This window comes from Hemicordylus capensis, chromosome 7 (assembly GCF_027244095.1).
Source record: "Hemicordylus capensis ecotype Gifberg chromosome 7, rHemCap1.1.pri, whole genome shotgun sequence".
Classification (NCBI taxonomy): Eukaryota; Metazoa; Chordata; class Lepidosauria; order Squamata; family Cordylidae; genus Hemicordylus; species Hemicordylus capensis.
In genome coordinates this window covers 20,344,987-20,371,458 of record NC_069663.1, presented here as the reverse complement: position 1 = coordinate 20,371,458, position 26,472 = coordinate 20,344,987, and the positions used below count along the sequence as shown (strand labels likewise).

Genomic DNA, 26,472 nt, shown 5'->3' with positions numbered 1-26,472 from the left:
GGCAATGTTTGAATGCCATGCGCTCAGAGGAGAGCTGGTCTTGTGGTAGCAAGCATGACTTGTCCCCTTAGCTAAGCAGAGTCCACCCTGGTTGCATATGAATGGGAGACTTGATGTGTGAACACTGTGAGATATTCCTCTTAGGGGATGGAGCCATTCAAGGAAGAGCAGAAGGTTTCAAGTTCTCTCCCTGGCTTCTCCAAGACAGGGTTGCAGAGAGACTCCTGACTGCAACCTTGGAGAAGCCGCTGCCTGTCTGTGAAGACAATACTGAGCTAGATAGACCAAAGGTCTGACTCAGTATATGGCAGCTTCCTATGTTCCTATGAGGCCTACAGTAAACATTTTGAATGATAAATACTCACAGAACATTTCGCCCCTGCAATCAGCAGACTATGGGAGAATGTTCTTCACGCTTGCTCGCTCGCACGTGCGCTCTCTCTCTCTCTCTCTCTCTCTCACTCTCTCACACACACACACACACACACACACACACAATCAATCTTAATTCCCCCAGCTCAGCCACCTTGCTGAAGCTGAGCAGGTCGTGGTGTGTTCAGTGCCAGAATTAATTTATTTTTTAACATTTCTATCCCGCTTTTCCTCTGAGGAGCTTGGCGTGGATGGGAGACCCATGTATGCCATCTTTGGGGCTCGGGCCATAGCTCAGTGGCAGAGCATCTGCTCTGCAGTCAGAAAGTCCCAGGTTCAAGTCCTGACATCTCCAGGTAGGGTGAGAAAGACTCCTGCCTGAAACCAGGAAGCACTGCCAGTCAGTGTGTAGACAATCCTGAATGAGACCAATGGTCTGATGTTGAATGCTGTTCCCTATGTTCCTATGTTGTGTGTCTCCTCCCTGACACACGCGCTGTTGGTAGGGAGGCTTTGTGGCCACAAGCACACACAATATAATATAAAGTTACTTCTGTGCTCTTGGGTAGAGTACCTCTTCAAAGGCAGGCTCCTCTGTTCTCTCTTGCTAAGTGTAAGGAAATATCTATGAGGTAACTATGTCTGTTCCCAGCTTGCGGGAGAATAGCGGCAGCAAATTGGTCCCTAGCAGTGGGTTGGAGCCGTGTGATTCACTAGCAATGAGTTGGCAGGAGGACCAGGTGGAATAGTGTGGACAGAGAAGATAGGAACATAGGAAGCTGCCATATACTGAGTCAGACCATTGGTCGACCTAGCTCAGTATTGTCTTCACAGACTGGCAGCGGCTTCTCCAAGGTCTCAGGCAGGAATCTCTCTCAGTCCTATCTTGGAGATGCTGCCAGGGAGGGAACTTGAAACCTTCTGCTCTTCCCAGAGCAGCTCCATCCCCTGAGAGGAATATCTTCCAGTGCTCACACTTCTAGTCTCCCATTCAGATGCAACCAGGGCAGACCCTGCTTAGCTAAGGGGACAAGTCATGCTTGCTACCACAAGACCAGCTCTCCTCCTTACGATCTCTATTCAGTGGCGATTGCAGGGGAAAATTGTGGGGTGCGGGGAGCATAGAAGGGCTTGCTTGCTTGCTAAAGGTAAAGTGTGCCATCGAGTTGGTGTCGACTCGTGGCAACCACAGAGCCCTGTGGTTGGCTTTGGCAGAATACAGGAGGGGTTAACCATTGCCTCCTCGTGCGCAGTGTGAGATGATGCCTTTCAGCATCTTCCTGTATTGCTGCTGCCCGATATCGGTGTTTCCCATAGTCTGGTAGACATACCAGCAGGGATTTGAACTGGCCGCCTCTGGCTTGCTAGTCAAGTCATTTCCTCGCTGCGCCATTAGCTGGCTTGTTTGCTTAGGTGGCTTGCTGCTATTATTATTTCTTTTTTACACAGTCAGGCAGGTGTTATTGACTGCTTTGTTTTATCCAGACATCGAGTCCTTCCCAAGGACCTGGGATGGCTGAATTTCATTATTAATAGCATTGTTATTATAGTTGTTGTCGTCGTAGAATATAGGCTGTTCCCAGTAAAGCTGCTTTTTGTAATTGGCCGATGGTGGTTTCTGTGGCCTCTGTGGTGTTGAGGTGCTCATCAAGGTGTTTTGGAATTGCACCCAGGGCGCCAATTACCACTGGGATTATTTTGGTCTTTTTCTGCCACAGCCTTTCAATTTCAGTTTGTAGATCTTTGTATTTTGTTATTGTTTATTAATAACAATAACAATTTGATTTCTATACCACCCTTCCAAAAATGGCTCAGGGCGGTTTACACAGAGAAATAATAAATAAATAAATAAGAAAGAAAGATGGATCCCTGTCCCCAAAGGGCTCACAGTCTAAAAAGAAACATAAGATAGACATCAGCAACAGTCACTGGAGATACGGTGCTGGGGGTGGATAGGGCCAATGCCTGATTGCAGTGTAAAGGTAAAGTGTGCCATTGAGTCGGTGTCAGTGTCGATTGCATCGTTTCAGTGCACAAGGAGTTAATTCAGTGTGTATGCCCCTGCCTGGAAGCTTCTAGTGTGAGCTGCCTGAGGCTGTGGGACCCAGATAAGACCAAGCCATAGTTCACAGAGGAGGAAGCAAGGTCAAAGAGTACAACTGGCGGAGCACCCAGAACCGGGTACTCTGAATCAGAATCCAAGGATGAGTAGGAAGCGGGACTCTTCCGTGTTTGTTCTGACAGGCCTGAGTTCATATTATTATTATTATTATTATTACATTTATATCCCGCTCTTCCTCCAAGGAGCCCAGAGCGGTGTACTACATACTTGAGTTTCTCTTTCACAACAACCCTGTGAAGTAGGTTAGGCTGAGAGCAAAGTGACTGGCCCAGAGTCACCCAGCTAGTATCATGGCTGAATGGGGATTTGAACTCGGGTCTCCCCGGTCCTAGTCCAGCACTCTAACCACTATACCATGGCAGTTCGTATGATGCGCTCGGCACTAGGTGGTGTTCAGTGATTAGTCAGAAGACCAGCGTCTTTGGGTTCTCAGCCCTGTTTGTGGTTTAGGCAAGAAACGTAAAGGCTAAACTTTATTTTGGCCAACCCTAAGTGGAGCAGTGGGGAAATGTTTGACTAACAAGAATAAAGTTGACGGTTCAAATCCCCGCTGGTACTATACCGGGCAGCAGCGATATAGGAAGATGCTGAAAGGCATCATCTCGTACTGCACGGGAGATGGCCATGGTCAACTCCTCCTGTATTGTACCAAAGACAACCACAGGGCTCTGTGGGCGTCAGGAGTTGAAATCGACTTGATGTTACACTTTACCTTTAAGGAGCCCTGTGCTGGGTTTTAAAAGTCATAGCCATATAGGAAAGGTAAAGTGTGCCACCGAATTGGTGTTGACTCCTGGCACCGAATCGGTGTCGAATCGGTGTCGAATACAGGAGGGGTTTACCATTGCCGCCTCCTGTGCAGTATGAGATGATGCCTTTCAGCACCTTCCTATATCGCCGCTGCCCAACATTGGTGTTTCCCATAGTCTGAGAAACCTACCAGCAGGGATTCGAACCGGTCACCTCTGGCTTGCTAGTCAGGAAGTTTCCTTATAAAGAGTCAGAGACCCTTGGTCCATCTAGCTCAGTATTTGTCTACACAGACTGACAGCATCTCTCCAAGATTTCAGGTGGGTTTCTCAGTCCTACCTGGAGTTGCTGCCAGGGATTGGAACCTTCTGCATACCAAGCGGATGCTCTGCTGCTGAGCTACAGCCTCATTTCCTAAGGGGAATACCTTACAGCAGACAGCATTCACATGTAGTCACCCATCCAAATGCAAACTAGGGCAGACACTGCTTAGCAGAGGGAAGACTCCATGTTTGCTACTGGAATACCAGCTCTTCTCCCCAATATAAAGAAAAGGCGTGCTGATGCAGGAGCACAGGAAGTTGCCTTATACTGAGTCAGACCATTGGTCAATCTAGCTCAGTATTGTCTACACTAGCTGGCAGCATCTCTCCAAGGTTTCAAGCAGGAGTCTTTCACAGTCCTACCGGGAGATGCTGCTAAGGATTAAATCTGGGACTTTCTCCGTGCAAGGGAGATGCTCCACCACTGAACTAGACCCTGTCCTCTATGGATGTAGGTTGTAGATGTAGAAAGGGACTGAAACCAGTGAAAATGAAGCATTTTAAGGGAGTACCCGACTCTGGATCAAGGCAAGAAAAAATGTGGTTTGATCTGAAGCAGTCTCCTTTCTAATTTTTTTTTCATCTGTGTGCGGGATGAGTTTTGTTCTGGGTGGCAGTATCAAGGCAGTGTGTGCGCACCTGCATTCAGAGTGGGGCCTTCCTGATCCAACCTGAGCGGGATCTAAAATTAACTGAGCGGACATCCGAAAAACTTGTGAGCGGGTGCACATGTGCACGCCTTAGAGGGAACACTGATCTGAAGGTGTGTGAGACAGCAACTCTGCTGAAGACGACGACGATAACAAATATTTATATACCACTTTTCAACAAAAGCTTCCAAAGTGGTTTACATTTGTTTATAGATAGGAACATAGGAAACTGACATATACTGAGTCATACCATTGGTCTATCTAACTCAGTATTGTCTTCACAGACTGGCAGCGTCTTCTCCAAGGTTGCAGGCAGGAATCTCTCTCAGCCCTATCTTGGAGAAGCCAGGGAGGGAACTTGAAACCTTCTGCTCTTCCCAGAGCGGCTTCATCCCCTGAGGGGAATATCTTACAGTGCTCACACATCAAGTCTCCCATTCATATGCAACCAGGGCAGACCCTGCTTAGCTATGGGGACAAGTCATGCTTGCTACCACAAAACCAGCTCTCCTGGTCACCAGTAATTAAATTAAATGGTTTCCCGTCCCCAACGGGCTCGCAATCTAAAAAGAAACGTAAGATAGATGCCAGCAACAGCCACTGGAGGGATGCTGTGCTGGGGATGGATGGGGCCGGTTGCTCTCCCCGTGCTCAATAAAGGGAATGGTCACTTTAAAAAAGGCTTGGCTCCGTTAGCAGGGGATTGATTGAGGGATGCAGTGGAATGGTGCTGCCAGGCACTTCCATCTCCCATAATGACGCGCTCGCTGAGCATGCCTCCCCTGGGCATCTGCACTGGGCAGCCATGCCCTCAAGGAAGACTCCTGCACCATCAAAAATCCCAAATCACAAGGGGATGTTACCGTTGGGGACATGGCTGAAATGCACGATGCTGCTGCCTCCCTCACATGTTGGCTGTGCCTTGGGATCAATGTCTGTGGTGCTTTACGGAAATGGGTAAGCTCCCAAATGCAGGCCTCTGCCCTCAAGGAGTTTACAGTCTAAATCCTGATAGGGATGCCCTGAAAAGAAAACGGGGGGGGCGGGGGGAGAGAAGCCAGTGCAGTGCTTGTTTACAAATGACTCCTTGATTGATTGTAATTCTTAGCTTAGCAAGCGGCTGTTTCCATGATTGGTAGCACGGGATGGATATTATGGGAATTCAGCACTGTGGGCAATGTCCCTTTTTCTCTTGCACGTTCTGAACTGTGTTTAGCTGCTGCAGTTTTCACCCGCGTATTCATGAATGCAGCAGATGGCTCACTTATAACTGATTGACGTGTTGCACTTTTGCGACAGTGCCCTTTTTCGGAATTTATTAACGTCCAGCATGGGAAAAGAGGGAGAAAGAACCAAAACAAAATATGAGTCATCCCTCGAAACGCCTCGGCATATGTTGGATGTGAGCTGCTTTTCGTTTTCCTCCTTGCCACTGATCTGTTGGATTTTTGGTGTGGTCACGTTTTCATATTGATCTCCGATCAAGAGAACAAGAAATTTAGGACTGATCTGCGTGCCCTGAAAAATCGCATGGTACAGCCCATCTTGGGACTGTACCATTTCAGGATGTGAGCGGGGGACAGTATGAGCCCAGTGTGTGTCAAGATAAGGTGCTCTTCATCAGAGATTACTAAAGGGCTAATACAGCTCAGGGCTGTAGAACTACAGTCCTCCAGCTGTTTTTGGACTACAACTCCCATCATCCCAGCCACAGGGGCCAATAATCAGGGATGATGGGAGTATGTAGTACACCGCTCTGAGCTCCTTGGAGGAAGAGCGGGATATACATGTCTAAATAAATAAATAAATAATGGGAGTTGTAGTCCAGCAAGAGGTTGCCGGTTCGAATCCCTGCTGGTATGTTTCCCAGACTATGGGAAACACCTATATTGGACATCAGCGATATAGGAAGGCACCTGAGAAAGTGCCTTTCTCTGTAAGATCCCCACTGCTCGTTAAGATCATCAGGAGAGGTCCGTTTTCAGGTGCCACCAGTTCATCTGGTGGCAACTTGGGATCCGTTGTTGCCTCTAGGCTGTGGAACGCGCACCCTGTGGGTGTGAGAGGTTTGTCCTCTTTGGACCCGGAATCCTTCAGAAGAGCCATAGAGACCCATCTCTTCAGCCTGGCTTTTAATAATATCTAATTGGTTTTAAAAGATTTCAAGACATCTTCCAAGGAGAAGGCAGGAGTCCCTTCCAGTCTCTACCTGAAGATGTAGGAGCCAGCGTGGTGTAGTGGTTAGAGTGCTGGACTAGGACCGGGGAGACCCGAGTTCAAATCCCCATTCAGCCATGAGACTTGCTGGGTGATTCTGGGCCAGTCACTTCTCTCTCAGCCTAACTGACTTCACAGGGTTGTTGTGAGGAGAAAGTTAAGTGTGTAGTACACCGCTCTGGGCTCCTTAGGAGCTGAAGAGTGGGATATAAATGTAAAATAAAATAAAATAAAAAAAGCTGGGGATTGAACCTGAGACCTTCTTCATAGAGAAGCAAAGCAGATGCTCTGCCACTGAGTCATTCATTCATTCATTCATTCATGTATTACATTTCTATCCCGCTCTTCCTTCAAGGAGCCCAGAGCGGTGTACATGGTTATGTTTGTCCTCACAACCACCCTGTGAGGTAGGTCAGGCTGAGAGATATGCGGCTGGCCCAGAGTCGCCCAGTGAGTGTCCTGGCTGAACGGGGATTCGAACTCAGGTCTCCCCGGTCCTGAGTCTTACACTCTAACCACTGCACCACACTAGCTCTGACCCCATCCCCTACGAAGCCGCCTTGTCGAGTCAGATCATAGGTCCTCTCTAGCTCAGCAGTGTCTACCCTGACTGGCCGCGGCTCTCCACGGTGTCAGGCAGGAGTCTCTCTCCCAGCCTGAACCTAGCCTTTCTACATGCAAAACAGATGAGCTATGACCCCATCCCACCTCCTTTTATGGCATGTGTAGTCCAGGCCTCTTTAAAGCCTGATGCTGTCGGCAGCATGCACAGCGATACATTTTTCAGTCCTGTCCCTCCCTCCTCCCCAGTCTCTGTCTCTCTTCCATTTGCAGTCTCTGCTCAGACACATTGCTCCTTGCAACAGATCGCCCCACAAGGTCGCTTGCTGCCTAATGAGCCGTTTCTCTCTGACGCAAACGGTTCCGCCTTCATACGCGGCCCCTGCGCTCTTAACGCTTCCCAGAACCATGCCACCACCCGCCTCCCCCTTACCACCGCCACCTGGTCCCCACATCCACATTTGATCTCCATCAGTATCAACCCCACCGATGTGAGCGATGGGGTGTGTGTGTGTGCTTGACTGCTGGGGCTCCCGAGAGCCGTTCATACCTAGGGCTCAAAACAAAACCGAATCCCAAATTCCGTGCCAAGAAGCTCTGATTAAATCAGGGCGAGCAACAGTTTCCCACGAACACACTGGATCTGCAACCTTTTATTCTGAACATGAACTATGTTCACCTTTTTGCTTTGCTTTGCCTTTCGGGCAGATGCTGGCGTTTGAATGATGAGGCCCATTAGATGGTGCAGAAAATAAATTTGGCTGGGGAAGGGGAAGAGGGCATAAATGGAGACCATGAAGAATGGGTAGCTAGGCAGCAATGCACTGCACAGAACACTGGCGCTTTCAAGAAAAGCTGTGTGGATGTTCTAGAATGTGTTTACTTCAGCCATGAGGTCTAGCAGCTTGCTTTTGAGCAAACTTTGAAAGCTCAGGTGCTCAGGAGTCCAAAACGTAGCATAAAAGAGTTGCCAGATCTTCATTCTGTAGATTTTTGTATGTGAAAGGCACACTGTGTCAGGAGATGTTTTGAGTGTGGGGAGATTTTTTTTTAACGTGAAAGGCACACTGAATCTGTGGGTCCCAAGGACATCAGCACATTGAATCTGTGGGTCCCTGCTAACTTGGCGAAGAGGCACCTTTTAATGTGGTGATTCTCTTTATTTAGCAGGGGGAGAGTAACTGGCCCTCTCCACCCCCAGCACAGTACCTCCAGTGACTGTTGCTGGTATCTATCTTACATTTTTTTTAGATTGTGAGCCTTTTGGGGACAAGGATCCATCTTATTTGTTTGTTATTTCTCTGTGTAAACCGCCCTGAGCCATTTTTGGAAGGGCGGTATAGAAATGGAATAAATAATAATAATATGGCTTAAGAATGGCAACTTGAAGAAAAAAACAGAGGGTTTAATACTGGCAGCACAAGAACAGGCACTAAGAACAAATGCAATAAGAGCAAAAGTCGAAAAATCAGCAACAAACAGCAAGTGCCGCCTTTGTAAAGAAGCAGATGAAACTGTGGACCATCTAATCAGCTGCTGTAAAAAGATCGCACAGACTGACTACAAACAAAGGCATGACAAGGTAGCAAGGATGATACACTGGAGCATCTGTAAAAAATACAAGCTAACTGAAGCCAAAAATTGGTGGGACCATAAAATTGAAAAAGTTGTAGAAAATGAAGATGTAAAAATATTATGGGACTTCCGACTACAAACAGACAAACATCTGCCACACAATACACCAGATATAACTGTAGTCGAGAAGAAAGAAAAACAAGTCAAAATAATCGACATAGCAATACCAGGGGATAGCAGAATAGAAGAAAAAGAAATAGAAAAAAATCACAAAATACAAAGATCTACAAATTGAAATTGAAAGGCTGTGGCAGAAAAAGACCAAAGTAATCCCAGTGGTAACTGGCACCCTAGGTGCAATTCCAAAACAACTTGAAGAGCACCTCAACACCATAGGGGCCACAGAAATCATCACCAGACAATTACAAAAAGCAACTTTACTGGGAACAGCCTATATTCTGCGACAATATCTCTAATAACAGCAGCAACATTGGTAATAAAATTCAGCCATCCCAGGTCCTTGGGAAGGACTCGATGTCTGGACAAAACAAACCAGTCAATAACCCCTGTCTGACTGTGTGAATGAATGAATTAATGAATGAATATCAGCCTCATCAAGGGCAACCTAGCAGTGATGTTCTAAAGCCAGGAATGGTAGTAACTGGATAGGGCCCTTCTTTTCCTTTTTAACATCCTATTTGGTACTTTTCTTCTGGTAGTGCCCTGCTGAGCCAGGTCACCGTGTTGTTTTACACCATAACAGATTTTTATTATGGAAGTTCCAGGCCGTAAATAGGGTTGCCAGACTCCCAGGATTGGCTTGGAGACTCCAGAAATCGGCGTCAGTCTCCAGGTGACTGTTGAATGCAGTCCTGGAGATTTTAATGGCTTGTGTGCAAACAAAAAAAAAGCTCCACAAACAGCTTCAATCAGAGTTGGCAGTCCTCGCCATAACGAGTTTCAATTTCAGATGGGAGTAGCAGAAAAGGCCTGTTTGTTTGTTTGTTCATTTTGTTTTATTTTGCTGCATTTATTTTGCTGCGTATTTTAAGATTTGGTGGGGTTCTTTTCTTTTCTTTGTGTCTTGTCCTGCTAACTGAACAAAGAGGCACCTTTTTAAAGTGGTGATTCTTTTTACTTAGCAGGAGGAGAGCAACTGACCCTGTCCATCCCCAGCACAGCATCCCTCCAGTGGCTGTTGCTGGAGTCTCTTTTATATTTCTTTTTTAGATTGTGAGCCCTTTGGGGACACTGAGCCATTTTCTCTTTCTTTCTTTCTTTCTTTCTTTCTTTCTTTCTTTCTTTCTTTCAAAGTGGTATATAAATATTCATTGTTTGTCATATCTTGCCTTTGTATTTCCTTTTCTTTGTAAGTAAAAACTATAGCAGCGTTGTTGGCACCAACAAATAGCCCCCCCCCTTTTGAAACAAAGGGGTGAGTCTGTGGCATGCATATTATCTACTACTACATACTTCGGCCTGCTTAATTGTTTCACAATAGTCCAGAACCGATGATTCTGTTGTCCTCACCTGGGGAAGATGTCCCAGAGTCATCAGAAATGACCAACGCGTCTCATCATAAAGCAATAATATAGAACAGCCCTGCTGTTTCAGCCCCCAGGCCCATCTAGTCCAGCATCCTGTTTCACACAGTGGCCCACCAGATGCCGCTTGGAATCCCACAGGCAAGAGCTGAGGACATGCCCTCTCTCCTGTTGTTACTCTCCTGCAACTGGGATCTAGAGGCATCATGCCTGGCCTATAGCCTTCAGACTAGTGGCTATTGATAGACCTCTCCTCCATGAATTTGTCCAAGCCCCTTTTAAAGCCATTCAGGATGTTGGCTGTTACCACATCTTGTGGCAGAGAATTCCACAGGTTGATTATGTGTTGTGTGAAAAAGTACTTCCTTTTGTTGGTCCTGAATTTCTTGGCAATCAGTTTCTTGCGATGACCCCCTGGTTCTAGTGTTTTGCGAGAGGGAGAAGAATTTATCCCCTTTCTCCACACCATGCATGATTTTGTACCCCTCTATCATGTCTCCCTGCAGTCGTCTTTTTTCCAAACTAAAAAGCCCCAGGTGTTGTAGCCTCGCCTCATAAGGAAAGTGCTCTAGGCCCCTGCTCATCTTGGTTGCCCTCATCTGAACCTTCTCCAGTTCTACAATGTCCTTCTGAAGGTATGGTGACCAGAAGAGCATTGTAGAACTGGAAAAGGTGCAGAAGAGGGCAACCAAGAAGGCATACAGCAGTCTTAAACCTGCATTGTTTGTAACTCTCCTGATTCAAAGGCAGTCTTGGGATTTGAACGTCCCAATGTTTTATTTTGCAGCCCCACACAGAATGCCGTTCCGTCCAATTTGGTGGTTGTGGCTTGGGGCGCAGACGAGCAGGAAAGGCGTATAGCGGTCTACTGATGGATAGATAGTTGGGGATCAGCAAAATGGCTCCCATTTCCTGTCCAGTGCCTCTGAAGGGAGGAGAGTGTGTTAAGTAGAGGTAGTGTTGTCTTAAGGTCCTTGCCACGGCTGAACAAATTCTGAAGGCCAGCCGGGCCCGAGGCAGAGATTGTGATGCTGGTTACGGTGCGATGTGTCGAATGCTGAGGGCATGGTCAATTTTAGAACTGTGAAAGGAATGGAAACTCGGTTCACATAACTGAACAGCATCAAGTTGGGGGTGGGCAGGATGTATGCTTGAGGAAGGATGTTAAGCCTTCACACCTAAGCTCTTGGGCAAAGGATGAGGGCTGGCAGATCCTTTCCATATTATATCCCCTTCTAGCAATTCCCTGTGGGACATAGGAACTAACAAGTATGGACTCCCAACAAAATATTGCCTGATCATGAAGAAAGCTTTAGGAACCTTTGCCCCCCAGAAGGAGAAGGGGCTGTGACTGTCTTGGGAGAGTATGTGCCATGTCGAGCAATGTCCTGCGCTTTCTGTTCAAGAGCTCCTTCCTCCAGCCCCCGCCGCTGAGTTTCATTAGCTCCGCCCACCTGGCTGTCTGTTAACTGCTCCTGAGTCTGTGAACATTCCGCGCCCCTGAGTAACATTGGAGCTGTTTGTGTGTGTGTTTGCATGTGTGTGTTACCCCCTTCAAGTTTTTTTCTTCAGATTTTTGAGAAACTGACACATCTGTGGGTTACCACAAGGATTACGCTGCCGGTACCTCTCTCCCCCGCACAGGTGCTCCAGTTATGTGTCCAAAAGGATAGTAACATTTTCAGCATTTTCAGAAATCAGATCTCGGTTGGGGGACGGTGGTGACAGCGGCTGGCAGGTGCTGGGGGGTGGGGACAGGTGGCAGAATTGTCCTCTCTGTATAGGCTTCACTGTGGCTGGATGGGGACGGAGGGGGGAAGTTTGGGACACCCGACCTTGCTGAACACTGTGCTGTGTGTATGTTTCTCTTTGCAGCTGTTCAGTGGAACACAACCACCTGCTTCGAGGAAGGCTGCTGGGGGTGGCGGGGAGCGGGGGGGCACGGGCATGTGTGCAGAGGACCAAAATAAGAGTGTGAGCTACGTAGACAGCAGGAAGCAAATGGCCCAAACAGCTCTGCAGACATTTTCTCTCGGGCTTTCGCCTTGGGTGTGTGGATATCCTCCCCCCTTCTTTCTTTCTCTTCCTCTCTCCCCAGTTTCTTATTTTTCATGCATTTCCCTCCGCTCTCTTTCTTCCTTGCTCACGTTTGCACCAGGACACAGGGCCGATCCCTGGGTGGCCGGTAAGTTTCCTACCAGATCTGGGGAGGGCTATGTGTGTGTGTATGCGCGTGTGCATGTGTCAAAGAGGGGAAGGTGGATGTGTTAGGGAGTCGTCTTCGGCCCACAGGAGCCTGGCCCCCACTTAGGATGGACCCCGCGTTCCCCAGCCTTGACCCTCTCAAGTACCACAGGTTGTCACAGAACTTCACTGGGAGCATGGGGGACGTAGGGTACCTGTAGCCCCTTCCCTGCTATGCCCACATCCACCACTAACCCACTGCTTGGTAGTGGCATTTAGCCATGGCCAGCATTGAAGTCAACACCCTAAGGAGTTGCCAAGGTCATCATTGATCCCCGCAGCCTTCGGCCTTGGTGTGGCGATGGCAGGACTACCTTTGAGGAGCACTTGAGTAGGAAGGGGGCCCAGTTCATTGGGAACCCCCCGAGACCTGGAGCCAGCCCTGCATCAAGGGTCAGGAGTTTCTGGCTGGAGAGACACGGGTTCCGTTCACGCAAAGAGTGGTGGTTGATCTTGGGCAGACCTAGGCTTACCAGCAGCCGCTTATTAGCAGGGACGTCCCTTATTTCAGCTTCAAATTGTCTGTCCCTTATGGGGTGCCATTTGCCCCTTATTTTCAGCTAATGGGAAGAAGAACAAACCAGTTCTTTAGTTAATCGCTAAATAACCAATGAGTCCCAACTCCTTCCCCTTCTCCCGCTCTACCAGAATATTCTGTGGTTCTGGTGGGCCGCAGGCTTAGAGTTGCCACAGCAGTCTCGTATTAGGCACATTAACAAAAATATTAACGTTAACAGCCACCGGCTACCTTAGCATTATCCAGGTATCAGGAGCATGAAAACCATGCAAGCAATAACTACTAGATAGTGCTCATGTGTGAATCCTATTTTTATTTATGGGCTAACAAGCTTCCTTTTCTAGCAAACAAAGTTACATCACACCCAGTTTGGCTAACCAGGGCCATATCAATAAGCAGAGGAGAAGCAATCTAAGTTGCAACTTATACTGTAGTTTAAGTTGAAAGTGGTAAAAACATACACAGCACTCAGGCTCCCAATTACTCCTGCATACTCCCTCCTGTCCCTTATTCGGGCAGTGGAAAGTTGGCAACCCTAGGCAGACCTTTCTTTTAGCCTTGCCTACCATGCAGGGTTGTTGTGAGGGTAGAATGGGAACACTTTGTTCAGGGGTGATGCAAACTCGGTGGGTTATAATCCTGATGGTAGATCCCTCCTAACCCACACTTGGGGGGAAATCCACCAAGACGTTTGCTAGTTTTTCTCTCATGTTCCCATGAGAGTAACTCCCGAATTATGTGATTGAGTAACATAGCCTGAAGCCTCAGAGAAGCCACTGCCAATCAGTGTAGACCAGGGATTCTCAATGTTGGGTCCCCAGATGTTATTGGACTTCAGTTCCCATAATCCTCAACCAAAGGCCACTGGGGCTAGGGATTATGGGAGTTGAAGTCCAATCGCATCTGGGGCCCCAAAATTGAGAATCCCTGGTGTGTAGACAATACTGAGCTAGATGGGCCACTGGTCTGACTTAGTATAATGTAGCTTTCTGTGTTTCTATAAGTTTTTTGTATTTGGTGCATGCCCAGCTTTCATTAGGATTTAAATGCTTGGTGAACCACAAACTATCTGGGTGCGTTTGGGCTACTCATTGAGGCTGTTCACATGTGCCTAACCCAGGCTAGGGAACACTGTTCCCTCAGGGATCCCCAGATGTTGTTGACTACAACTCCCAGCATTCCTAGTTGCAGTGGCCTTTAGCTGAGGAGACAGAGATGGGTGCCTAGAGTGCCCATCTCCTGGGGAAATCCCCCTTTGCACTCCACTTGGTACGCAGTGCATTGTGGGATACCTGGAGGCCAGGATGTGTCATCCTGGCCTCCGGAGTTCTGAGCTGCCTGCTGCTGCAGCATCTGGGCGTTTGGTCCGCGCTCCCAGCAACCTTCCATGGCTCATCTGGGGGAAGGTAAACTTTGTGCAGCCTCACTCCCCTTCCTGCCTGGTTGTGTGAATGCCCCCTGAGTCTTTCAGTCTCGATTCTTCAGGGCTATGAATGTTTTACCCTGCAGGGTTTTTGTGGGGCAAAGGTCATAATTGCTGGCAGAGTGCTTGACACAGTATAATCTGCTGTAGCACTGATTCATCATTACATGAATTTTCTTGGGTATGTCCTTCAGATCATTAGCAAAGATTAGTGGCTGACATCCAGACTAATTTTCTTTCGGTGTTACTACTCAGGAGTTACAATGAAGAACTATTAAATTCCAACAGGACTACCTGTAGTCCGGGGCTGCAAAACCTCGGCCCTCCTGCAGATGTCGGGCTCAAACTCCCACCATCCCCGACTGTTGGCCACTGTTTGGCTGGGGATGATGGGATTTGTAGTCCAACAGCTGGAGAGCAGAAGTTGTGCGGCTCTGATCTAGTAAATTTAGTCGGGGTGTCAGCCACTGTGACCCTTTTATATTTCAGTCGCTCTGTCGCAGGCTGGTTTCCACACTCATCCAGAGGAAGACCCAGGGTCGTGAGAAAGCAGGGGTCTCCATGCCTTCCCTGTGTGTTTTGGATTCCTGTGTGATGCAAGCAGGGTGCTCAGAGACCCATTCCACACATTCCTTTCTCCCTCTTTTGAGGGGATCTGCCTCGGAACACGATCTCGTCATTCAAGTTTATTTATTCTCAAAACTTCTGCCATCATGGGCCAATGGAGCCCAGGACGGCTTGCAGACACCATGTTGAAAGATCGTCCAAATATAGAATTAGCTCCGATAATCATCTCCAGGAAAGCTGGTGCAGACGTTAAAAGAAACAGCTGTGCCCAGCCGCAAAAGGCTACTGGTGGTAATAACAAAAGTCAGAAATGAGAGCAGAAGAGAAGCCAGAGTCGTCCACCAATTGTGGGCTAGCCCACAACTTCAGCGTCTCGAAAAACCTGCTTCCTATAAGCATGTAATGGTGAAGGTTGGGACCACTTCTGCATGATTGTGCATACGCACCAGATCTGTGGGACCAGCTGTGTGTGTGGTCACAGATCCGACTCCGGTTGGGTCTTCCTCCCCCTGAGTTTCTTCTGCGTATCCTCTGCTGTTTCTTGAGGCTTCCTCAGGTCACCCGACTCTAGGATTAGGATCCTGTTTCACCCCAGGAGCTGGAACCTTCCTGTTTACATTCCTCAGCTCTAGTAATAGCCTCTGCTTTAACAGGAGCGGGACAGGAAACTGGCAGGCCAGATAGGGTATTCAGGGTCTGAGGGTGCTGGGTCCAGCCCCTGTGAAGGCTCCTGCACCTTTCCAAGAAGAGAGGATGTGGCTTTTCTCATTCTAGTCCTGCAGGCAACGGGGGAAGGTGCAGCGGGCAGAATTCTCCCTTCTGTGCAGCTCTGAAAGGCATAGGAGCTCTCCAGGGGGGGTGGGCATGGCAACCCTCTGGGCCATTGTGGAGGGTAAATCAAGGCAGGGCAGTCATGCCTAGGAGAGGAGAGCAGGTCTGGTGGTAGCAAGCATGGCTCGTCCCCTTAGCTAAGCAGGATCTGCCCTGGTTGCATATGAATGGGAGACTTGATGTGTGAGCACTGGAAGAGATTCCCCTTAGGGGATGAAGCCGCTCTGGGAAGAGCAGAAGGTTCCAAGTTCCCTCCCTGGTGGCACCTCCAAGATAGGGCTGAGAGAGACTCCTGCCTGCAGCCTTGGAGAAGCCGCTGCCAGCCTGTGAAGACAACACTGAGCTAGATAGACCAAAGGTCTGACTCAGTATGTGGCAGCTTCCGATGTTCCTATGTGCCAAGGGTGGGGGGAAATGAAGGCTGTGGAGATGTGGGGCGGAAATGAGTGTGGGGATCTGTTCCTGAGCTGGGAGGCTGTCGGGGGGCGGTGGGATTTGGCTGAGGCCTTGCCTCCTCATTCCCTCTCTGCTTCCCCCCAGCACAGGCACCACCTCGCCACGCACCACCCCAAGCAGCTCCCCCTCTCTGAGGAAGCGCCTGCTGCTGCTGCCCCCACGGCCCCCGCCGGAGTCGCCCCCCGAGACCATGGTGGAGAAGGGCTCGGAGAACAGCGTGGAGCGGGGCCCCCAGCCGGGGCCCCCTCCCAGCACCCCCCTCAACTACCCGCTCAGTGGGCGTAGCTTCATCCGCAACAACAAGGTAAGAGCCGGGTTCCGAGCACCCCGAGCGGTGGGTGCTGAGTGCCATTAAGGGGTGACTGAAGAGGAGGCAGGTGGAGGAATCGGTATGGGGTAGTGGTTAGAGCAGGGGTTCTTAAGCATGGCCTCCCCCAGATGCTCTTAGACTACAGCCCCCATCATCCACAGCCACAATGCTGTGCATGATGGGTGTTGTAGTCCAGCGGGATCTGGGGACCCAAGTTTGAGAACCCCTGGGCTGGAGTGTCAGGTTAGGAGCAGGAAGCTCTTCACTCTCAGCTTTTAGTTTGCATCTCCTCCCGAATGGAGATGTGCATTCACATATCGGCCAGATTTACCCCAACGTCTATCAGCTGTGGTGGCGCAGCAGGGAAGCAGCTTGCCTAGGAAGCCCAAGGCTGTGAGTTCGAATCCCCGCCGGTGTGCTTCCCAGACCGTGCCTCGTAAATATATATTTGTAGTCACCTATATTGGGCAGCTGCGATATAGGAAGGTCCTGGAGGCGGATGCTCACTTTAGTGACAGCAGCAAAGGCGGCATCTCATACTGCGTGGGAGATGGCAATGGTAAACCACTCCTGTATTCTGCCAAGAAAATCACAGCCCGGAGCTGGTTCTGGTGGGCCTCCCAGCTTTTCCCATCTGGTTGCCCATCCCTCCCACGTGCATGTCCATTTCTCTACCTTGCAACCGGCTCCTCAGCTAAGAAGGGTGCAAAGAGACAGGGTAAAAAAGGAAAATTCTAATCACCTCTCTTCCTTGCCCTCGGCTGGAAGGGGAGCAAAAATATGAGGCTGCCTTACAGAGTCAGGCCATTGGCCCATCTAGTCCACTGTTTCCTACACAAATTGGCAGCAGCTCTTCAGGGTGTCAAACCGGCGTCCCCCCCCCCCCCGGTTGTGCCTGGAAGTTACCAGGGAATGAACCAGCTGCTCTATTGCTAAGCTACGGCCCCTATCTCCCGTGCATGCTTTCCTCCTTTCCTTTGCCGCTCTGAGTGGGACCAGGTCTGTGGTCCCAAGACTGAGGTCCAACTGTCTCATCCTTTGGTGTCGAACATGGATATTGGGGAAAATTATGCGGTGGGGGACGACAGACACATATTAGACCTTTCCCAGTTAGACTTTCCCCCGCCCACCCACCCCTGGCCAAATTCTCCTGGGTGCAGGAAAACAGGCCTTCATCAAAGCTCTGATATTCAAAGAGATGTGGGGAACAAATGCACTAGGTATCTGACGGTTAGTTTCTCCGATAGTGAGCTATGCTAATTTCCCCTTTCTCTCTCTCTTTTTCTTTCAGAAAATGCAAAGCTGGTATAGCGTAAGTGGCTTTTTGTGTGTGTTGGTCCTTTGGGATGTATACATGCATAGATAGTCTTGGGATATATACACACACACACACACACACACACACACACACACACACACACATATGAGGAGAAAAATATTGCCAGGGTACAGAGGACGGGTCCCTCAGGTGTGTCCAAAAAAAAGAGATGGCCAGAGGGGGCAGACGTCTCAGCTCCTGGCCTCCAAGTCAACTCAGAGTAGCTGTGAGTCCCACAGGCTGACATCCGGACTAACTTGCTGAACTGTACTACTCAGAAGTCGCTCTAATGTCAGGGCTGCTCAGCTTCAGTCCTCCTGCAGATGTTGGACTACAACTCACATAACGCCAGGTTATTAGCCACTGTGGCTGGGGATTATGGGAGTTGTAGTCCAAAAACAGCTGGAGGACCTAAGTTGAGCAGGCTTGCAAAGCTAGGATTCCCAGCCTTGGGTCCCCAGATGTTGTTGGACTACAACTCCAATTATTCTCAGCCACTATGGCATTGTATCAGGGGATGATGGGAGTTGTAGTCCAACAACATCTGGGGACCGAAGCCTGGGAACTCCTGCTGTAAAGGGCTGCTTAATTTCAGTAGGACTACTCAGGAGTAATTTAGTCTGGATGTGAGCCGCTTTAAGCAACATAGCGACTAAATTGTTCCATGGGACAACTGTATGGATTGGGGCCATGGTTTGTAAGTTGAGAGATAAGCAGTCCAGTCTTATGGAGTATGTAGTCCTGGGGAGCAACATCAGAATTGCCAGTCTAGGTAACATTTTTTAACTTCAACTCCCATCATCCCTGGCCACAATGACCAAAGGCTGGGGATGATGGGAGTTGTAGTCCAAAGTCAAGCAGTTACCCAAGACTGCAGAAGTGGGCGATTATCTTCAAGCCCGGCCTGTGGGCTTCCAGGTCACTGTGCGAAGGAGGATGCTGACTGAATGGACCTTTCTTCCGATCCATTTGGGCTTTTGTGTCCGTACTAAAGGGTGCCTCAAAATGCATCCACTTCAGCTTTAAATAATGAAATAAAGTACTGCTGTGAGTCTTGTGCATGTGAAGCCACTAGCTTAGGCGAGTTTAAAATGCTTTTAACTGAAACTAGTTTTTGTTTTGATTCGATTCAATTCCTTTATTACGATCAGACCCACACAATGTTAGTTTCAGATTTTTAACTGAAACTAATTTTAAACTATTTTTTTTAATCTTATGAGATGGTTTTTATTTATCTTGTGAAATTTTAATTGTCTTTGCTTTGCTTCACATTTGCTATTTTTCAAACTCTGTATACTGCCTAGATATGTACATATCTAGGCAGTATAAAAATATGATGAACGAATGAAGTGGGATTTGTCAGATGCATGAAGGAGAGGTCTCTTGATGGCTGTGCTAGGTAAATGGAACCTCCAGGTTCAGAAGCAGTCTACCTCAGAATCTGAGCTGTTGACAGGGGCAGCAGCAGGAGAGGGTTAATGATGACGTATCCTGCTGGTGGCTTTTCTAGATGCATCTGGCGGCTTCTGTTGGAAACAAAATGCTAGGTTTGATCAAGCAAGGCTCTTGCTTGTTTGCACATTTGTCCAGAGATTTCTGCCCTATCACCCAAGTCTCTGGTCTTGTGAAATGAAGACTTGAGAGATTATTGATCTCTCAAAGAATGGAGAAATTATCAGAATTGAACTCTCTGTTTGTCTGGGCCTCTCTGGGCCTTATGCTTCTGATATCTACTCGTAAGAAGATGTGTTAAGTAGGGGGTTCTCAACATCGTGGGGGCCCAGAAGTTGCTGGACTACAACTCCCATCATCCCCTGCCACTTTGGCAGAGGATGTTGGGAATTGTAGTCCAACACCACGTGGGGACCCATGTTTGAGGACCCCTTTGTTAAGGGTACACTTAAAATATAAGGTAATAATAAAGAGATGTTTGAAACCAAGGACATCATTCAAGCACACTTGTCAGAATCAGGACGGTAGTGTCTCCCTGCAGGGTTCCAGGCAGGGATCTTTCCTAGCCTGACTTTGGCAATGCCAGGATTTGACAGAGGGCCATGGCTGAGCAGAAAAAGCAAAGGGTCTGGTTCAGGGGTTCTCAATTTAGGACCTCGGATATTGTTGGACTACAACTCCCATCATCCAGTGTGGCTGTGGATGATGGGAGTTGCAGTCCAACAATATGCAGGGACCCAAGTCCGAGAACCCCGTCTAGTTTATTTTTCTCCACCTTGTTTGTGAGTTGCTTTTGACTTCTTCTTCCTCTTCCTCTTCCTCTTCCTCTTCTTCTTTAAACAAAGCAAAACAAATCCTTGAAGGTTGCTTTCCTATCTGCTTTGGCCACGCTGTGATTAAGTGTAGCGAATGGAGACACACCGCCTCCCTTCTGGGGCTCAGTTCTGCAGTGGGGCTGCATTCAGGCCTGTGGGGGGGGGCTGCAGAAACCGGGCCAGTCCTTTCCCCCTGGCCATTGAGCTACCCGCCACCTGCCCCCGCCCTGTGCAGTTCAAAGGAAGGGCGGTGTTTCTGCTGTGTGTGTCTGTGCCCCAGGACCTTCTTAGCGCTCCAGCAGCTCTTCTGCCTTTGGGCTTCCGTCCCGTCCCCCAGGCAGAGTCCCCCGCCTGGGCAGGATAGGGTTAACTGCAGCCTGACACCCTCCTCCCCACTTCCCACCCCCCACCCCCTTTGTTTCCTGTAAGGGACACCCAGGCGCCCGCAGCCAATGGCTGGGCAGCGTAACTGGAGCGGCCGTAGAGCCCTCCCTGGGGGAGGCCACTTCCCCCTCCGCTCCTTGGATGGGCTGCTCCGACTGGGGACACTTTCCACCACCCCCTTCGCTATCGCCTGCTGCCCCCCCCCCTTTTCCATTCCCTGCAGGGATCCCCCCCTGCTGTGCCCGGTCTCCTCCAGCACCCACCCTCACCCCCTGCCTGCAATACTTCTGCATTCCCCCCCCCCGTGACCCCCCCCCCCTTTCTCCACTTCTGCTCTTTTCTGGTCTTGCTCTCTGAGCCGCAGCTCTGTAACCCTTTCCTGCCCTGCCTCTTGCCCTCGCCACACTCCTGCACCCACCCACTCCCTGCGCCCAGCCCCCTTCCTGTGCTGATCTTGTACCTTGCCTTGGCTACGCTGGCACTGCCCCTTACCCCTGGCGGCTGGGGCAGTTTCTGAACCCGGCCAGCCAGCTCTCCCCTGCTGCCGCGCCGGCCGCCTTGCTGTGCACCCTCCTGCAGACCAGGGCTGATGCTGCCTGGACCCCGCCTCCGCCTCTTGGGTCGGAGCTGCCCCTGCTCCCTGTGGTAAAGCGAGGGACTGCCCCCTCACAGCTGATTCCGTCGGGACAGAGTAAGAGACCCTCGTCCTCCCTCCTTCTCTCTCCTTCTCTTTGCTTCTCCTGCTCTCTGGGCAAAGAGGCACTTTTCACAGTGGGGATTCTCTTTGTTTTGTAGGGGGAGAGCGACTGACCTTGTCCAACCCCAGGACAGCAGCCTTCCAGTGGCTGCCACTTCTACTTTGTGTTTCTTTTTTAGATCGTGAGCCCCTTTGGGAGCAGGGTGTCTTCTTCTTCTTCTTCTTCTTCTTCTTCTTCTTCTTCTTCTTCTTCTTCTTCTTCTTCTTCTTCTTCTTCTTCTTCTTCTTCTTCTTCTCCTCCTTTGGGGGCAGGGTGTCTTCTTCCTCTTCCTCCTCCTGTGCAAACTACTTTGTGAACTTTTTGCTGAAAAGCAGTATATAAACAGTCGCAGTAGTAGTACTCCTCTCTTATCCTTCTGCTTTTCAAAGCAGTGCCAAAGCAAATAACATGTCTTCCCTGCCCCCTGCATCCATGTTGCTTGGTTAACCCCTGTAACTGGGTAAAGAGGCACCTTTGAAAGATTTAGAGGGCGGGGGGAGCGACTGTCCCAGCATAGCATCCCTCCCGGTGGCTGTGGCCGGTGTCTCCCCTGTGTTTCTCTGTGAACCTTTTGGGGCCAGGGAACCACCTTCTTCTCCTTCTCCTTCTTCTCACTTGAAGGATTTTGTTGTTGTTGAAAAGCAATATATACATCATCATTATTAGACTGGGAGCTCCATTGGAATAGGGAACTGTTCTCTCATTTCTTTTGCTACATTAGCCACTTTAAGGGCTTCTTTTGTTGAAAAGTGGTATATAAATATAAAGAATGAGAATAGGTTCTGCTCCTTTGCCCGGGTGTGGGCAAGAATCCCCTGCCATGCAGTCCAGATGCCACGGTCTCCTACAACAGGGGTTCCCGACCTGCGGTACTCCAGGTGCTGATGGGAGATGTAGTTCAGCAACATCTGGAAGGCCACAGGTCGGGAACCCCTGCCCTACAACTCTCCCAACATGCCTCTCCAACCCTCTCCAACCAGGCTACAGCCCAGTACATTTCCTCTGAAGCTGTGGCCCCTTGATTCTCCCCACCCATCCCCTCTTCTCCCCCCTGGAGCAATTCCATGCCCTGTGAGTCATTCCGGAAGCATGAGGCCATCCCACTCTACTCTGTCCCCTTGAGATATCAGCTGCCCTCTTGAAGCTAGAAACTTGCCCACATTCCAGTGTGGTGTAGAGATTCCAAAGCGGAATACTCTACACACCAGGGCTGCTCAACAATGGCCCTCCTGCAAACGTTGGCCTACAACTCCCATAATCCCTGACCACTGGTCACTGTGCCTGGGGATTATGGGAGTTGTAGTCCCAAAACTGCTGAGGGGCCAAAGTTGAGCAGGCCTGGGTTAGCGTATTGGACTTCTTAGACTGGGTTCGGTTCCTTAGAGCCACCACACTGTCCTGATGACCATAAGCCAGTCAGCAGCTCTCAGCCTAAGCTCCCGCACGGGGTTGTTGTGGGGATGAAATGCAGGGGGAACATTGGAAGCTGCCTTATTCCAGGTCAGACCATTGGTCCATGTTGTTTACACTGACTGGCAGCAGTCCTCCAGGACTTCGGGCAGGAGTCCCTCCCAGCCCTACTGGGAGGTGCTGCCGGGGTGTGAATCTGGGACCTTCTGCATGCAAGCATGTCGGTGCTCTCCCACTGAGCTATGGCCCTGTCCCCCTTTAAGGGGAATATCTTACAGCGCTGACATGTAGTTTCCCATCCAAAGGCAAACCAGGGCAGACCCTGCTTAGCAACGGGGACAATTCATGCTTCCTACCACAAGACCATGCCACTCTTCGGAAGATCTGGAGCTTTTTGGAAGAAGGATGGCCTACAAGTGCATTCATGAAGGATGCCATGAGCTAGGTGCCCTCCAAACGGCAAACCCAGCTGACACGCGGGTTTGCAGTTTGAGTCTGGAGAGCCACGTGTGCTGCGGCATCACAGCACGTGACACTCTCCATACTCAAACTGTGCCCGCCGGAGAGAAGCCCGTGCACTGGCCAAGGTGTGGGAAGAAACCCATTGCCACCCTAGCGGTGGTTTGCTCCACTCGGCTCACCCCCCCCACCCCCCAGCGGTGAAGATGCTCCTTGGAGAGCTGCTGCCAGTTAGTGAAGACAATACTGAACTAGACGGAACAAGGGTCTGACTCCGTATAAAGCAGCTTCCTCTGTGTCTGAACTGTGTGCGTCTTGAGGTTGGAGAAGGGACATTACCGGGGATGGCAGAAAGGGAAGAAGGGCCGATCCTGACTAGCTGATTCTTGTTGGCAGATGCTGAGCCCCACGTACAAGCAACGCAACGAAGACTTCCGCAGGATCTTCAAGGGGCTGCCGGAGGGTGAACGGCTCCTTGTGGGTGAGATGCAGCCGGAAGGTGGCAGGGAGTTGGGCGGGGGGGGGGTGGCTTTGCTGGGTGGGTGGACCCAAAGTGGGTGGATGGATGTTGGAAGACCCCTGTAGAGCAAAGAAATACAGAATCCTGGGATCTAAGCACAGATACCACAAGAAGAACCAAAAAGATCCCCCACCAAACTGTCCATTGAGGAAGAAAAGAATGGCCACAATATGATACGAGTGTTACTATTATAGAAAATGTATTCGGTCTAGATCAGTTGATGAATATGGATAGAACAATTGTATTTTCAACAATGGAATCCGTAGCAGAAATGAATAGATGGATGATAAGCGTCCACATAGATGAGGGAGTCCACAAACTATATATCAAAACAGAGCCATGGAGTCCGTAAGGTGAAAATATGAATGAAGAAGTCCACACACTATGGTGACCTCTGTTTCGAGACACTTCTTTGTCAAGTGCCAGCAACATCGGTCTTGTGAACTGACATTGGTCAGCCTACTCAGATGTCTTGATCTTAATTGACTGGTTATATTGCCAGAGGTGGTGGAAACATATTCCTGTCTCAATCCCAAAGATAAAGAGCGATTTGAGCTGGAAAAACACTCAATGTTATGTTTCCTAGCAAATTCTCTTATAAAAGTGGGTTCAAGGCGCTTTTTGGTTCTTTTTGTGGAAGACCCTGTAGGTCAGGGTTTCCCCACCTCGGGTCCCCACATGTTGTGGGATCACAATGCCCATTGCCCACAATGGCCAACGACCAGAGTGGCTGGGGGTGATGGGTGTTGTAGTCCAACAGCACCTGGAGACCAAAGCTGGGAACCGCTGCTGTAGGAGACAAATGTAGAAGGAAGTGATCTCCACCTCTTGCTTGTTTTTATCCAACACACAATCACAAAACGGGAGCACACTCAACTCCCAAAACTGGACTCTTCTCTTACCCAGTTTATGGCCGTGTGAATTGCTCTATAGCATTTCCAGCAAATCTGGAAACACAGATGAAAATATCCATTTCCCCTCTGCTTTCTGTGTGTGGAATGCAGTTGGAGGGAACTTTTTTTTTTGTCTAATGCCACCTTGCACTATCATTATTTGATAGCTCCCTTCCTAAAACTACAATTCCCAGGCAAAGTTCCCTGAATCAGGGATTCCCAAACGTTTGCTGACTACAACTCCCATAATCCCCAGCTGCAATGACCTTTGGCCAGGGGTTATGGGAGTTGTAGTCAACAACGTCTGGGAATCCTTGTTACAGCCAACACTGTTCCTAGGAGCTTTCCCAGACAGCAGGCTTTACTGTGAGTTTGAAGTTACCCCCCAAAAAACTGATGCAAAAGGTGGATTTTTTTACCCCAGATATAGATCGGGCTGCACTCTTAATGTGCAATGAAAAACCCGAATCATGTGTGAAGTGCTCCCTCATAGCTTATATGAACTTCGGGGTAAATCTGGCCAATATGTGGATGCACACTCTCCATGGCGGAGGAGATGCAAACTAAAAGCTGGGTGTGAAAAACTTCCAGGTATTTCTGGGGGAAGGGAATGCCACTTAAACCAACTAAAGTTAAATAACAAATACAAACAATAAAGTCAAAGGGGCAGATACACTCTGTTTTGCCACTGGACATCCTCCTGGTCTCTTGCCTCTGGAAGTCATTATTTATTATTATTATTATTTATTTAAAATATTTATACCTCCAGTGCAATACTGCTCGGGGCGGCTCACAACAATAAGATAGACACAGATACAAGTAGTAATATTATATTTTTTTAAAAAGTCAGATTAAAAACAATTATTAGTTTCAAACTAAAACTGAAAATTATAACCAGCTAAAGAACCTACCAGATATAACAAAATAATGTTAATGTATATAACAAATAATTTTAAATAATGTTAATTTAATAATGTTAAATTTCTATTTAAACTATTTGCTCACTAATCCTAATCCGGATGTTATTCATATTGTGGCCAAATACTGTTATATAATATGCCAAATGTGTATAAATGTAGTCTGATTTTATATTATCATCTTATTATTATTATTATTATTATTATTATTATTATTATTATTATTATTATCATCATTATTTTAATATTGTTGTATTGCTGGTCTACGACCGAAATAAAGTTTTACTTACTTACTAACAAAATAATGATATTAAAAAGCCTCCTTAAAACGGTGTGTTTTAAGATGTTTTTTAAAAACACCAAGGGAGGGAGCATGACGAAGCTCTTCAAGTCATGCCACCGTCTTTGCCAGTACAAAACAGTTGTGGCCCAAAGTCCCCTGGCAATGGGTCTACTCCTCGCACCCATCTCAACTTGCCACCCCGCAGCCCCGCCGTCCCCTGCCCAGCTCCTTGCTCACGATCCCTGACGTGTCCCCTCTCCTCAGATTATTCCTGCGCCTTGCAACGCGACATCCTTCTTCAAGGGCGGCTCTACCTGTCGGAGAACTGGATCTGTTTCTATAGCAACATCTTCCGGTGGGAGACCACGGTGAGTGCCTGGACCAGGGGACGTGGGGCGAGGACCCGAGAAGCGAGACCCTCTGTCCTTCCTCCTGCGGCTGCTGACCTCTGTCCTGCCTTCCTTCCATAGATCTCCATCCAGCTCAAGGAAGTGCAGTGCATCAAGAAGGAGAAGACGGCCAAGTTGATCCCCAACGCTATTCAGATTTGCACCGAGACGGAAAAGGTGAGTCTGCACTCTTTGGGGCCCCCTTATTTTCAAAGATCTCTCAGGGCTACTTCAGTCCAGAAATGGCCCCAGTTTTAGCATCACATTAGGAACACAGGAAGCTGGTCCAGCTAGCTCAGTACTTTCTACACTGACTGTCAGTGACTCTCCAAGGTTTCCAGGCAAGGGTGTTCCTTTCCCCGCCCTTACCGGGGCATTGTCCACACAGCAGACTTTACCACAAGTTTACTGCGAGTTTGAAGTTGCCCCCCAA

The 26,472-nt window shown here is 48.9% G+C and overlaps 1 protein-coding gene across 6 annotated transcripts in view; it reads left to right on the top strand.

The window, feature by feature from the left end:
• The window catches only part of GRAMD1A (GRAM domain containing 1A), a 56,372-nt gene that overhangs the window by 6,303 nt on the left and 23,597 nt on the right, over window positions 1–26,472 (top strand). For 4 of the 6 annotated variants that reach the window (XR_008310835.1, XR_008310836.1, XM_053268080.1 and 1 more), the window contains exons 2-7: window positions 12,273–12,299; window positions 16,237–16,456; window positions 17,754–17,774; window positions 23,434–23,518; window positions 25,915–26,018; window positions 26,121–26,216. Coding sequence is in view for 4 of the 6 variants with exons in the window: in XM_053268080.1 (XP_053124055.1) it covers window positions 12,273–12,299; window positions 16,237–16,456; window positions 17,754–17,774; window positions 23,434–23,518; window positions 25,915–26,018; window positions 26,121–26,216 (553 nt within the window). In the remaining 2 variants the exon portion in view is untranslated. The remainder of the gene's footprint in view (window positions 1–12,272; window positions 12,300–16,236; window positions 16,457–17,753; window positions 17,775–23,433; window positions 23,519–25,914; window positions 26,019–26,120; window positions 26,217–26,472) is intronic. The other 2 variants (XM_053268081.1, XM_053268082.1) reach the window with 1 other exon arrangement.